Consider the following 15,477-nt stretch of genomic DNA (forward strand, 5'->3'; position numbering starts at 1 on the left):
GCAGGCGGCAAGTTCGCAATGCTGCTCACGCAGGGAAAATTAAAGAGGTACATGGGAAGGGGTGGGCACAAGCGGCGGGGGAGGCTGCAGAGAGGACAGGTGCTGGCGCTCCTACCAAGACTGTGCCCAGGGTGGACCGCCCCCATGCGCCCCCTTTACTATGCCCCTGCTTTAGAAGTTTGTGCACGCTAATGCGATTGCGTGCACTAACGCGCTTAGCATCCTTTGATGAATTCCCCCCTATGTCATCCAATAATGCTTTATTTATTTATTTAAAAGTATTTATAGCCCACCTATCCAAAATCTAAGCGGGAAACAAAGCCACATACAAAATAACAATAAATACATACAGATAAACACAACAAAACGAGAATAAAACATTATTACAAAAAATCTAAAAAAACCCTGATAAACTAAAAAAATCTTTTAAAAAACCCACCTATACCTGTGAATAACCTGATGCCTTTATTGGCACTTGAAGGATCTTCTTCACAAGCAGTACGTACAGAATGGTCATTTGGTACTACACACTTGTATTACTAGCACTTCTCATCGACCACAACGTCCAATTTTCTTCTACCAGATCTTATTAATGGAAAAAGAAATGTTCAAAGTAGAAACATGATGGCAAAGGCCAAATGGCCCATTCCAGTCTGCCTATCCGCAGTAACCATTCTCTCTCTCTCTCTAAGAGATCCCACGTGCCTATCCCAGGCCCTCTTGAATTCAGACACAGTCTCTGTCTCCACCACCTCTTCCATGCATCTACCACCCTTTCTGTAAAAAAGTATTTCCTCATATTATTCCAGAGTCTATCACCTCTTAGATTACTTCTGAGTCTATCACCTCTTAACTTCATCCTATGCCCTCTCATTGCAGAGTTTCCTTTCAATGAAAGAGACTCGACTCATGCACATTTACGCCACATAGGTATGTAAACGTCTCTCTAGAACAAAAATAATAATAACAATCTACATGTCAATCTCAAAATATATATATAATGTTATTAGCCCAAGTGGTGGAAATGCCGACTGAAAAACCATTTCATTAAAGTGGAGAAAAAGCCTCAACTCCATGAACGCCTACTTCGGAAACTGAAGAACCATGGGGTGGAAGGAGACATACATAGATGGATCAGAAACTGGTTGGAGGGTATGAAGTAGAGGGTAGGAGTGAAGGGCCACTACTCGGACTGTAGGAGGGTCATGAGTGGTGTCCCGCAGGGCTCGGTGCTTGGGCCGCTGCTATTTAATATATTTATAAATGATCTAGAAACAGGGACTGTGAAGAATTGCAAAGGGACTTGAACAAACTAGGGGAATGGGCGATGAGATGCAGATGAAGTTCAACATTGAGAAATGTAAAGTATTACATGTGGGAAGTAGAAACCCGAGGAACAGCTATACGATGGGAGGGATATTATTGAAGGAGAGTACCCAAGAAAGGGACTTGGTAATGGTGGACATGACAATGAAGCCGACAGCACAGTGCGCAGCGGCCGCTAAGAGAGCAAATAAAATGCTAGGTATAATCAAGAAGGGTATTACTACCAAAACGAAAGAAGTTATCCTGCCGTTTTATCGGGCGATGGTGCATCCGCATCTGGAGTACTGCATTCAATATTGATCGCCTTACCTTAAGAAGGATATGGCGTTACTCGAGAGGGTTCAGAGGAGAGCGACATGTCTGATAAAAGGTATGGAAAACCTTTCATATGCTGAGAGACTGGAGAAACTGGGACTCTTTTTCCTAGAGAAGAGGAGACTTAGAGGGGATATGAAAGAGACTTACAAGATCATGAAGTGCATAGAGAGAGTAGAGAGGGACAGATTCTTCAAACTTTTGAAAAATAAGAGAACAAGAGGGCATTCAGAAAAGTTAAAAGGGGACAGATTCAAAATCAATGCTAGAAGCTTTTCTTTACCCAACGTGTGGTGGACACCTGGAATGTGCTTCCAGAGGACGTAATAGGGCAGAGTACGGTACTGGGGTTCAAGAAAGGATTCGACAATTTCCTGCTGAAAAAAGAGATAGAGGGGTATAGATAGAGCAGTGGTCTCAAACTCGCGGCCTGGGGGCCACATGCGGCCCGCCAGGTACTATTTTGAGGCCCTCGGTATGTTTATCATAATCACAAAAGTAAAATAAAACAGTTTCTTGGTCATATCTCTTTAGCTATAAATTACAATATTATTGTTAAGACTTAGCCAAAAGGAAAGATTTATAAACTATGAAGAGTTTTACCTCATGCAAAATTGTCATTTCTTTAATAAAACATTAACTATTTTTTTCTGAGGCCCTCCAAGTACCTACAAATCCAAAATGTGGCCCTGCAAAGGGTTTGAGTTTGAGACCACTAAGATAGAGGATTACTGCACAGGTTCTGGACCTGTTGGGCCGCCACGTGAGCGGACTGCTGGGCACGATGGACCACAGGTCTGACCCAGTGGAGGCATTGCTTATGTTCTTAAGTTTTATATGCAGACGGCAATCCAATTAGTTTTTCAGCCGTTCTTATTCTGTATCAGCTGTGAAGATAAGTGAAACTTTTCCATAGGTTCTTTTACATGTTCCCTGTGCACAATGATGGGATATGTTCCCGGTTTGAAAGATTACATTTTTTGAAAAGTAGTGGAGTTTTTTGCCCATAATACAGAATAAGAACAGCTGAAAAACTCATTGGGTTGCCGTCTGCTTATAAAATTGAGTTGAGGCTTTTTCTACACTTTAATGAAATGGTTTTTCAGTGGGCTTTTCCACCACATGGCTAATAACATTATATATATTTTTTGAGATTGACATGTAAACGTCTATCATATCTCCCCTCTCCCACCTTTCCTCCAAAGTATATAGATTAAGATCTTTATGTCTGTCCCCATACGTCTTATGATGAAGACCACATACAATTTTAGTAGCCTTCCTCTAGAAAGACTCCATCCTTTTAAATCTTTTTGAAGGTGCGGCCTCCAGAATTGTATACAATATTCTAAATGAGATCTCACCAAAGTCTTATACAGGGGCATCAGTACCTCCTTTTTCCTACTGGCCATACCTCTCCCCTATGCAACCTAGCATCCTTCTAAGCTTTCATAGTCACCTTCTCAACCTGTTTGGCCACCTTAAGATCATCACATACAATCACACCCAAATCCCACTCTTCCATCATACACATAAGTTCTTCACCCCTAAACTGTACAATTCCCTCTGATTTTTGCAGCCCAAATGCATGACCTTGCATTTCTTAGCATTAAATTTTAGCTGCCAAATTTCAGACCATTCTTCAAGGTTTGCCAGGTCTTTATTCATGTTATTCACCCCATCCTGGGTGTCTACTTTATTTTTCATTTTCCGTCAGGGTTGTGATCCTAGAATATTTCTCTAGTGGATAACACACATCTCACAGCAAATGAGGTGGGTGTAGTATGACTGGCAGTGTACGAACTGTGTGGGTACATGCAGATACGTGTCTGTGGGAAGACTTGTGGATGTGAGGGAGAGGCTGGGGGAGCAGGTGTAGGCCAAGAAAATCTGTAGTGGGGTGTCAGGTTGCTTGGAGGCTAGGGGGTAGGACGTAGAGTCAAGATTATCTGGGGGGGGAGGGGAGAACCGGGAATTGTACCATCCGAAGGATAATGGAGGGACTGGGTTGGACATTTACTTCATATGGAGTATGTAACAGCTAAACTGCATGGCTATTTGGATGTACAGCAGCAGGATTGGGTCTTGCTCTTTAGGAAAATTAAGGGTTGACTGTCAGTGGAACTGTTGGGTGGGTTTGGGGATGGAGGGTGTTGTGGATAGTATTTTCTTAGGAGGGAAGATTTGTTGCATTCTTGGATTTCTAAAGGAGGGAGGGGAGGGATGGGGGAAGGGGGGAAGGTTGAGTTCTGCGGGGTAGTATGTTCTGTGATGTTTTCTTATTATGTTCAGTATGAGTAGCGCTAACCCATGTGGGGAGTCTGTAATGAGTTTTGTATAGTGGATTGGACCTTGTGGGTTGTTCTTTATATGCTTGTCCCGTATATACTGCTTTGGTGTTGGTTTTTATTTCAATAAAAATTTATTGATAGAAAAAAAAGATTATCTGGGGGGGTTTCATGAGGTGGTGGTTTAGCTATAATACATAAATCCTTTATTGATATACATCTTTGTGGGAAAAATAGTAATCCAAATTTTGAATACACGATTCTCTCTGTGAAAGATTAACTACATTCTCAACCTTTAGGTATTGTATTATTTCATCGCCCACCTGTAGCCTGGAGCAAATCCATAGATATTGTTTCTGAAATCATTTCTAATGCAGCATTAAAGTTCTCAAGACTTCTGCTAATAGGTGATATCAATCTCCATTTAGAGAATGAAAATAACATCAATATCTCCAACTTTAAATCTTTCATGAATTCTTTAGATTGAAATTATTCTCCAATAGCTACTCATACTTTGGATCATAATTCCTATATAGACTCGAATCATTCTAGGTCTGCTATTTCTGCTATTGATTGGTATAAACAACCTTGGACAGATCATCTTTTAGGATGTTTTCGGATACCTATTTTCTTATCTAAAATCTCAACTAACCCTCTGAGTGAAAAAAAAATCAAAACAAGAAGTAAAATTAATACGGATATGTTCTGGCAAAAATTGGGTAAAGTCTTTTCAATTCCTGGGGAATTCAATGCTGAGTCTACATTAAAAATGTGGTTTGAAAAGTCTGAAATAATCTTTAATACTATGGCCCCCCTTAAAAATAAATTGATTTCTCATAAGAAGGCTGTACCATGGTACACTTCTTCTCACCATCAACTTAAACAATTATGCAGAAAGTTGGAAAAATAGTAATCTAGATGAGGATAGGTCCAATTGGAGAAAGAAAATAAAAGAATACAATCAGGAAATTAATAAAGCTAGGAAAATTTATTATGACAATGACATTACCACAGTGAAAGATCAGAATAAAGCTCTCTTTTCACTTTGGAAATCTGTGACTACTGAAAAAGAACGATGTATTAATACTCAAATGTCTTCTGTTGTTTTTTAAGGACAAAATCTTAACAATTATATCCTCATTTACCAATGGCGCAGACTCATTTGTACCTCTATTTTCCAAACCATTGGTAGATAATATTCCAGTAAATAGATACTGGTGTACTTTTGACTTGATATCAGAAAGTTAATTAAAGAATCTTTGTGCAAAATTTGAGAAAAACAAATGTTTACTTGATCCTTTTCCAGCTTATATCTTTTGCAATATTCCCTCCTGTGCTATTTCATGGTTTACTGTTCTAATAAATGGCTGCGGGGAGTTCCCGTCGTAATCTCGAGAGTCTACGGGAATTCCCCACAGCCATTTGTCTCAGCCCCACAGCCATTTGTCTCAGTGATCTGCATGGGGCAGGAGCGTAGGAAGATCGATCCTGCCCCGAAAGCCCGCTAGACCACCAGGTAAGGTTCGGAAAGGCGGGGGTCAGTCAGAGCTGGCCAAAAAATTGTTCGCAAATTTTCAACATATGCGGGCTGAGGGAGAAGTGTACTTCATTTTTTTTTTTCAGCAACATTTTGCAGTTTTGGTTCAGGCCATTATTTTATCTCAGTTGGACTTTGGCAACTCGCTTTATGCTCGTTTAAGTAAACGTAATTTGAGGAGGCTACAACTTATCCAGAATACGGCGGCTAAATTGATATACGGTAAACCTAAATATGATCATGTCACAGCTTTACTGAAATCCCTTCACTGGCTTCCCGTTTACTGGAGGATCCAATTTAAAAGTGCAACTGTAATTTTCAAAGTCCTATATGGTATTTTTTCTCCTTTGGTCTCTGTTTCATTTAATTCACAAGAAATCTCTATTCTAGGAGCTCTCAGAAATATAAACTTGGCTTTCCCACTGTTAAAGAAATAAAAACTATGGCCAATTTTTGTCGATCATTTTCTTTTTTATTCGTAAAAGTTTGGAATGACTTTCTTTCTATAATTAGAGTTCTCTCTCATTTACCTACTTTTCATAAAGTACTGAAGATATATTTATTTTCAAATAATCAATCATAAAAGATAAAATTCTAGCCTACAAGATATAGTTTTTGTTCTAATCTCTTGTATAATTTTATTAATATTTTGTTAACCGAGTCAAGCCCTCCTGTTGGGATGAATGGGTATAAAAAAAGATTAGATTAGATTATTCTCTTTTCCCTACACCCAAACAGGAGATTCTACCTCCTCAAGGTAGAACAAAGAAAACCAAGAGAGATGACCTGTGGTGCTCAATCTTTTTATTTATTCAAGACCAGATACGTACATTGCATTGAGGATAAGATCCCTGAGGCAGGCCATACGGCCGAAACACATACGTGTTGGGTCTTGAATGAATAAAAAGACTGAGTACCACAGGTCGCCTCTTGTTTTCTTTATTCTCTTTTCCCTGCCATGTTCTTCCCTCTGGACTTCTCACTAGAGAATGACACGGTGACAGAATTCATCACCGTCCCTGTCCCTATGGATAACCGCGGGAGACCATCCCCATGTCATTCTTTAAGGAGAGAGTGAAGGATCAGAGTGTGAACGGGCACAACCACTGACCTTCAAGCCTTGTGTTAAAGAACGCTGGTATAGACGGACTGAGGTTGAGAAAGACACTAAAGAATGACATGGGATGGTTTCCCGCAGTTATCCTCGGGTGATGAATTCTGTCACCGTGTCATTCTCTACTTCTCACCTTCCCCCCTCCTGCCCCTTGCATTCTCTCTCCATCTCTCCTCTCACTTCCTCACTGTCTCTCCCCCCCCTCCCCAAACACTCTACTTCTCTCCTCTTCCTTGCCCTTGACCATTCTACTCCCAAAGAATCTTTTCACCTTTATTTACAGCTGGTCAGCTCTATTTCTTGTGCTGTGAAGTATAAAATTCCTACGGTCATCTGCATATCTTTGACATCACAGTGCGTCACAGAGCTTGAAGATCCCTACATCACAGGTCACAAACCCGAGCACCTTTTAGTTGAATCTCTTCTTCAGGGAGCAAGTCCTGATCTCTCTGCCATGCTGCCACTGTGTTTTATGCACAGACCCTTGCTAACAGATGCTATCACTCAGGCAAATGTGCCTAAAAACAGACAATCATGGATGCCTTCGAACCAGTCAGATTTTACACAGGCAAAGCAAACAGAACAGAAACTTAATGTACCATACGTTGTCCCGTGACGGGACAAAAGCGCGCCGGACAAAGCCGCGCCAACATTTCGTCCCAGACAATTGCGCGCAAGACTCCAACGTGCCGTTGTAAAAGTTAATTTTAAAGAGCTCCTAAGGGGGGGCATGGGGAACCCCCCCCACACTTTACTTAATACTGTTCGTGATGCCGTTGGGGGGGTACAACCCCCCACATTATACAGAAAACTTAACTTTTACCTAAAAAAAAAAATAAATCAGGAAAAAGTTAAGTTTCCTCTATAATGGGGGGGTTCCAACCCTTCCAACCCCCCCCCCAACAGCAGCGCAAACACTATTAAGTGAACTGTGGGGGGTTCCCCCTTCACACACCCCGTCGGAGCTCTTTAAAATTAACTTTTCCAGCGGCAAGCTGGAGTCTTGAACCCAATTGTCTGGCTCAAATGTCGGCGCGGCTTTGTCCCCCGCGCAAATGACTGTGAACCCTTTTTCCCAGTGCTTACAAGAAAAAACTGCGTGTTTCTCTTTACCTGAAGAAATATTAATGATCTCTTTCACAATAGCATTCTGTGCTTCTTCATACTCTTCTCTACATTTGACATAGTCTTCGCTGAAAGAGCTCAGCTTGCTGCAATCAAAATAAAAACATATCAGTCATCTAATTTCATAGTCTCTACTACTATTCTAGAACACATGCATTTTTGTGTTTTGTCATTACTGTCATTTCCTTTTCATTCTACACAAATCAATACCAGATTAAAATTGAATTTATTTTTTGTTAATACTCAGGGAACATTAAAAAAAAAAAAAAGAAACTATCAAATTTGGAAACGTGTAACTGGAGAACTTTGCTTTTTATAGCTCTTGGACTGGAGCGGCACAGAACATTCCAGGAACTAAGAATGAAGCGCATAGTCTACCTATAAGCTATATCAGCTGCCCTTTCCAAATCTGGTCTTCACCATTAAAGTGTAAATATGGAAAAAAAAACAAACAAACAAACAACCTCCCCCATACAACAAGCATACATGCCAAAACTAAAATTATCTACTCCAACACCTGGACTCTGATACGAGAACAAGAGGGCACTCTCTAAAGTTAAAAGGGGATAGATTCCATACATATATAAGGAAGTTCTTCTTCATCCAGAGAGTGGTAGAAATCTGGAACGCTCTTCCGGAGGCTGTTATAGGGAAAAGCACCCTCCAGGGATTCAAGAAAGGATTAGATAAGTTCCTGCTGAACCAGAACATCACAGGTAAGGCCATACTCAAATAGGACATTGGTCTTTGACCTAAGGGCCGCCACGTGAGTGGACTGCTAGGCACAATGGACCACTGGTCTGACCCAGCAGCGGCAATTCTTATCTTCTTAATAGTAGGTGGTTAGAGGAAGAATATAAAAGGAGAGCATATTTACTCTGTTATATTCTTTTATAACAGAATATCATAGGGGTCAATATTCAAACAGCCGTGGTGAGCATTTTACTGCCTCCCACTGATGTTATTCCCGTGCTTTGGCATTCAATATTCGTTTTATGCCAACTAACAAAGAGCCGGTTAAGTTGATGTTCAGAACTTAGGCAGCAGTGGGCTACCACACAAAGGCAGGACTGTGTGCAATTCTGGTTGCCGTTATCTCAAAAGAGATATAGCGCCATTAGAAAGGTACAGAGAAGGGCAACTAAAATGATAAAAGGAAAGGGATAACTTCCCTAAAGGGAAAGGCTAAAGTGGCTGAGGCTCTTCAGCTCAGAGAAGAGACAGTTCGGGGGTGATATGATCGAGATCTATAACATACTGAGAGGAGTGGAACAGGTAGATGTGAATCGATTGTTTAGTCGTTCCAAAAACACTAGGTCTAGGGGGGCATGCGATGAAGCTACTAAGTAGTAGATTTAAAACAAACCAGAGAAAATATTTAGGTGCTTTACTTTAGGCGGCTCTTATAGAATCTAACCCTAAATATCTCTCTTCACGCAGAATTACTGCCTCAGATACATTAACAAATTGAATTGTTAATAAATATGGATCATAGAGAAATGAGAAACTTGAATATTTATACAGAGTAATAAGAACATAAGAAATTGCCTCCACTGGGTCAGACCAGAGGTCCATCGCGCCCAGCGGTCCGCTCCCGCGGCGGCCCATGAGGTCTATGACCTGTGAAGTGGTTCCTGACCATTTCTATAACCTGCCTCTGCTTCTATCTGTACCCCTCAATCCACTTATCCTTTAGGAACCTATCTAAACCTTCCTTGAACCCCTGTACTGTGCTCTGGCCTATCACAACCTCTGGAAGCGCATTCCATGTGTCCACCACCCTCTGGGTAAAAAAGAACTTCCTAGCATTTGTTCTAAACCTGTCCCCTTTCAATTTCTCTGAGTGACCCCTAGTACTTGTGGTTCCTCACAGTCTGAAAGAGGATATAATTAGAGTAGAATTCAAAACAGAGTAGACGCCTGTATCTTACTGTTTTTTGAACACTGACCAAGTAGAAGGACTAACTTGTATACTGTCCTTTTGGGCAGGCATGGTACATGGGCTTGTCGTGCCACTGGGCCTCCCAAGGTGGACAGGTTTCCGTGGAGATGTCAGACTAACAATGTACCATCTGGACAGCAGCAGAAGGGCAGAACTGGAGGCAGACGATCGCGTCTGATGCGACGACGGCGGCAACATCAAATTTATACTGGGCAGAAGGCCCAGCAATCTACTTCTATAAAGCACAGTTACTTACCGTAACAGGTGTTATCCAGGGACAGCAGGCAGATATTCTTAACGTATGGGTGACGTCACCGACGGAGCACCGGTACGGACCTTTTTAACTAGAAAGTTCTAGTTGGCCGCACCGCGCATGCGCGAGTGCCTTCCCGCCCGACGGAGGAGTGCATGGTCCCCAGTTAAGATAAGCCAGCTAAGAAGCCAACCCGGGGAGGAGGGAGGGACGTAAGAATATCTGCCTGCTGTCCCTGGATAACACCTGTTACGGTAAGTAACTGTGCTTTATCCCAGGACAAGCAGGCAGCATATTCTTAACGTATGGGTGACCTCCAAGCTAACAGAGAGGGAGGAGGGATGGTTGGCCATTAGGAAAATAAATTTTGTAACACAGATTGGCCGAAGTGTCCATCCCGTCTGGAGAAGGCATCCAGACAGTAGTGAGTAGTGAACGTGTGAACTGAGGACCAAGTGGCAGCCTTGCAGATTTCCTCGATGGGCGTGGAGCGGAGGAAAGCCACAGAAGCAGCCATAGCTCTGACCCTGTGGGCCGTGACAGTACCTTCCAGTGAGAGACCGGCCCGAGCATAACAGAACGCAATGCAGGCAGCAAGCCAGTTGGAAAGCGTCCGTTTAGAGACAGGACGACCTAGACGGTTAGGATCGAAGGTCAGAAAGAGCTGAGGAGACGAGCGGTGAGCCCTGGTACGGTCAAGGTAGTATGCAAGGGCACGCTTACAATCCAGCGTGTGTAACGCCTGTTCCCCAGGATGGGAATGGGGCTTAGGGAAGAAGACAGGCAATACAATGGACTGGTTGAGGTGGAAGTCCGAGACCACCTTAGGCAGAAATTTAGGATGGGTACGCAGAACCACCTTGTTATGGTGAAAAACAGTGAAAGGTGGGTCGGCAACCAGTGCATGCAGCTCACTAACCCTCCTGGCAGAGGTGATGGCAATGAGGAAAAGCACCTTCCACATAAGAAATTTGAGTGAAGTTGTGGCAAGAGGCTCAAACGGAGGTTTCATGAGGGCTGATAGAACCACATTCAGGTCCCAGACGACTGGAGGAGGCTTCAGAGGTGGTTTGACATTGAAGAGGCCTCTCATGAACCGGGAAACCAGGGGATGAGCTGTAAGAGGTTTTCCGAGGATAGGCTCATGAAACGCAGTGATGGCACTGAGGTGGACTCTGTTTGAGGTCGACTTGAGGCCAGCGTCGGAGAGAGAGAGCAAATAGTCCAGTACAGTTTCCACCGCCAATGAGGTGGGATCGTGATGATGAAGGAGACACCAAGAGGAGAACCGGGTCCACTTCTGATGGTAACATTGGAGGGTGGCCGGTTTCCTGGAAGCATCCAAAATACGACGGACAGGCTGAGACAGATTCTCTGGAGAGGTCAGCCCGAGAGAAACCAAGCTGTCAGGTGGAGCGAGGACAGATTGGGATGTAGTAGAGACTGATGCTGCTGTGTAAGTAGAGTAGGAAACACAGGAAGAGGAATGGGCTCCCTGGAGCTGAGCTGAAGCAGGAGGGAGAACCAGTGTTGGCGAGGCCACCGAGGAGCGATGAGAATCATGGTGGCTCTGTCCCTGCGGAGTTTGGACAACGTCCGCAACATCAGAGGCAGCGGAGGAAAGGCATATAGGAACCGACCCGTCCAGTCGAGCAGGAATGCATCCGGGGCTAGACGATGAGGGGAGAAGAGTCTGGAACAGAACTGGGGCAGCTGATGGTTGTGAGGAGCTGCAAAGAGGTCCACTTGCGGAGTGCCCCAGCGAGCAAAGATGGAGCGGAGCGTGGGAGGGTCCAGGGTCCACTCGTGAGGTTGAAGGATGCAGCTGAGATTGTCGGCCAGGGAATTCTGTTCGCCCTGGATATAGACAGCCTTGAGGAAGAGACTGTGGGCCGTGGCCCAGGTCCAGATGCGGATGACCTCCTGACAGAGGAGGGGAGATCCGGTGCCGCCTTGCTTGTTTATGTAGTACATGGCGACTTGGTTGTCTGTGCACAGGAGAAGGACCTGAGGGTAGAGAAGGTGCTGGAAGGCTTTGAGAGCATAGAACATGGCTCTGAGTTCCAGGAAATTGATGTGATGCTGACGCTCCTGAGGGGTCCAGAGTCCCTGGGTGCGAAGATCTCCCAGGTGGGCTCCCCACGCATAAGGGGAGGCATCTGTGGTTATGATCATGGAGTGAGGGGGTAGATGAAAGAGTAGACCCCTGGAAAGATTGGAGGAGTTCAACCACCATTGAAGAGATTGCCGAAGAGACGATGTCACAGAGATGGGATGAGAAAGAGGATTGGTGGTCTGTGACCATAGGTTGGCCAGAGTCCATTGAGGTGTCCTGAGGTGGAGTCGCGCCAGAGGAAGTACATGGACCGTCGAGGCCATGTGGCCCAGGAGGATCATCATCTGTCGAGCTGGAATGGAGTGATGAAGGAGCACCTGACGGCAGAGGTGGAGCAGAGTTCGATGGCGGTCGGAGGGGAGAAATGCCCTCATTAGAGTGGTGTCGAGAACTGCTCCAATGAACTGAAGTCGCTGTGTGGGAAGCAGATGCGACTTGGGGTAGTTGATCTCGAAACCCAAGAGATAGAGGAACGAGATGGTGTGATGAGTGGCTTGTAGCACAAGCGGAGACGTAGGTACTTTCACCAGCCAATCGTCCAAGTAGGGGAACACCTGAAGGTCGTGAGACCTGAGGAAGGCCGCCACCACAATAAGGCACTTGGTGAACACTCTGGGCGATGATGCGAGGCCAAAGGGTAGCACTTTGTACTGATAGTGATGATGCTGTATCTGGAACCGTAGATAGCGACGTGAAGTCGGATGGATTGGGATGTGAGTGTAGGCCTCCTTGAGGTCTAGGGAGCATAGCCAGTCGTGGTGGGAGAGAAGAGGGTAAAGCGTGGCTAGGGAGAGCATTCTGAACTTCTCTTTGACTAGACACTTGTTGAGGTCCCTGAGATCGAGGATGGGACGAAGGTCTCCTGTTTTTTTTGGGAACCAGGAAGTAGCGGGAGTAGAATCCCTGACCCCTTTGGTCCGGAGGTACCTCTTCGATGGCATTGAGGAGAAGGAGGGATTGGACCTCCCTCAGGAGGAGGGGGGTTTGGGAGGAGTGAGAAGCAGACTCTACGGGAGGATGGTTTGGTGGAAGAGTCTGGAAGTTGAGAGAGTAGCCGTGGCGAATGATGTTGAGGACCCACTGGTCCGAAGTGATGACCTCCCAACGGCTGAGGAAAAGCTGAAGACGTCCTCCGATAGGTTGAGGGAGAGGTAGCGATGGTGGGAGAATGGCTATGCTCTGGAGAAAAGAGTCAGAAGGGTTGAGACGGCTTAGATGAAGGAAGAGGCTTGGCAGGTTGAGTCTGTGGGTGAGCCTGAGTCTGATGTTGGTGGCGAGGACGGCGAGACTGTTGTTGAGGCGGGTTGAGAGGTCTGGCCGAGAACCTACGCTGGTAAGAAGACTGTTGTCTGTAGGGACGAGCAGGTGGAGTCTTCTTTTTAGGTTTGATCAGAGTGTCCCACCTGGTCTCATGTGCTGAGAGTTTCTGGGTTGTTGAGTCCAGGGACTCTCCGAAGAGTTCATCGCCCAGACAAGGTGCGTTAGCCAGGCGGTCCTGGTGGTTAATGTCTAGGTCAGAGACTCTCAGCCATGCCAAACGGCGCATGGCCACCGCCATGGCAGATGCGCAAGAGGTCAGCTCAAATGAGTCGTAGATGGAGCGAACCATAAATTTCCTGAGTTGGAGGAGGCTGGAAATTTGTTGCTGGAAAAGAGGGACCTTACGTTCAGGAAGATATTTCTGTAAGGAGGAGAGCTGTTGCACCAGATGCTTCATGTAGAAGGAGAAGTGGAAGGTGTAGTTGTTGGCTCTATTGGCTAGCATGGCATTTTGGAAAAGGCGCTTACCAAATTTATCCATGGTTTTTCCCTCTCTGCCAGGAGGGGTGGAGGCATATACACTGGAACCCTGAGATTTTTTCAAAGTAGATTCCACCAGGAGGGACTCGTGGGGCAATTGAGGTTTGTCAAACCCTGGGATTGGAATAACCTGGTACAAGCTATCCGATTTACGAGGGGCTCCGGGAACAGTGAGGGGAGTCTCCCAGTTCTTATAGAAAGTTTCCCGTAAGATGTCGTGGACGGGCAACTTTAGAAATTCCTTGGGAGGTTGCTCAAAGTCTAGGGCATCGAGGAAAGCCTGAGACTTCTTAGAGTCAGACTCTAAGGGGATGGAAAGAGCTGCTGACATTCTCCCTAAGGAATTTAGAGAAAAAGCATTGCTCCGGTTTGGAGACGGTGTCGGTCATGGAGGGTTCTTCGTCGGTTGACGAAGCGTCCTCTTCGGTACCGTGAGGGGAGTCTTCCCACAAGTCTGGGTCCCTAATGTCGGGGTGCGTACGTTTGGACATCGGCGTGGAGGGCTCGGCATGGCAGGTCTTTGAGAGAGATTTGCCTGAGCGCACCGAGGCGGTACCGGGTGAGGAAGACCGATGTCGTTCCTGGGACCGGACAGGGTCGGCAGCAGCACGGGTATGCACTGTAGGTGTTTCGGCCAAGAGCACCGGCATGGAGGTATTAATCGGTACCGAGGGGGTCGACACCGATGGGACAGTGCGAGGCTCGGACCGGTCCTGTACCGGAAGGTGCGGTGCCAGCAACGCCGGCAACAGTTGTTGGAGTTGTTGTTGCAGCTGCTCCTGTAACTGTGTTTGGAGTATGGCTGCGATGCGGTCATCCAGGGGAGGCACCGGTACCGTTTTTTTCTTCTTCGGTACCATAGGTGCCGCTCTACGCTCCGGCGATGAGGAGGCCGATGATGAGGCACTCACCGAGATCGGAGCGGAGCGTTTGCGGGGCCGGTGCGGTGCCGGAAGGGCCGATGTCGCAACCGTGGCAGGAGGGCGCTCGAGGGAAGTGGAAGGCTTCTTAGCCGGCTTACCTGGGCCCAACGACCCCGAGGAAGGGTCCGGTGGTGTCGACGTCGTCGGTGCCGACTTTTGGGGTGCCGTCGACTTCGCGGCAGGTTCCATGGCAGATCCGGTACCAAACAAAATATTTTGCTGGATCTGCCTATTTTTCAAAGTGCGCTTTTTAAGCGTAGCACAGCGGGTGCAGGTGTCAGCCCGATGCTCTGGACCCAGGCACTGGAGGCACCAATTGTGCGGGTCTGTGAGAGAGATTGGGCGTGCACAATGCTGGCACTTCTTAAAACCCGGTTGAGGGGGCATGAAGGGAAACACGGCCTCCGCAAAATCAAAGCCGGAGGCTTGTATGGTGACAACAGGCCCCACCGGGGCCGGCTCGAAAAAATAAAGAAAACTCGACGAGTTGTTTTTTTTTAAAGGAAAAATAAAGTAATCCAAAGGGAAAAAAAGAAGAAATTCGGAAAAAATACGCGAGCGGGAAGGCAAACTAAATAATTTCAACGGCCGTTGAAATACATGCGACTTCTTCGCTCCGCGGAAACGAAGAAACTGGGGACCACGCACTCCTCCGTCGGGCGGGAAGGCACTCGCGCATGCGCGGTGCGGCCAACTAGAACTTTCTAGTTAAAAAGGTCCGTACCGGGGCTCCGTCGGTGA

General features: G+C 45.9%; 1 protein-coding gene across 1 annotated transcript in view; it reads right to left on the minus strand.

Moving 5' to 3' along the window:
* The window catches only part of MSH2 (mutS homolog 2), a 259,559-nt gene that overhangs the window by 40,755 nt on the left and 203,327 nt on the right, over nt 1–15,477 (minus strand). The window contains exon 11 of the mRNA XM_033936364.1: nt 7,691–7,788. Within this exon, the coding sequence (XP_033792255.1) occupies nt 7,691–7,788 (98 nt within the window). The remainder of the gene's footprint in view (nt 1–7,690; nt 7,789–15,477) is intronic.

Source organism: Geotrypetes seraphini, chromosome 3 (assembly GCF_902459505.1).
Source record: "Geotrypetes seraphini chromosome 3, aGeoSer1.1, whole genome shotgun sequence".
NCBI classification, from domain to species: Eukaryota; Metazoa; Chordata; class Amphibia; order Gymnophiona; family Dermophiidae; genus Geotrypetes; species Geotrypetes seraphini.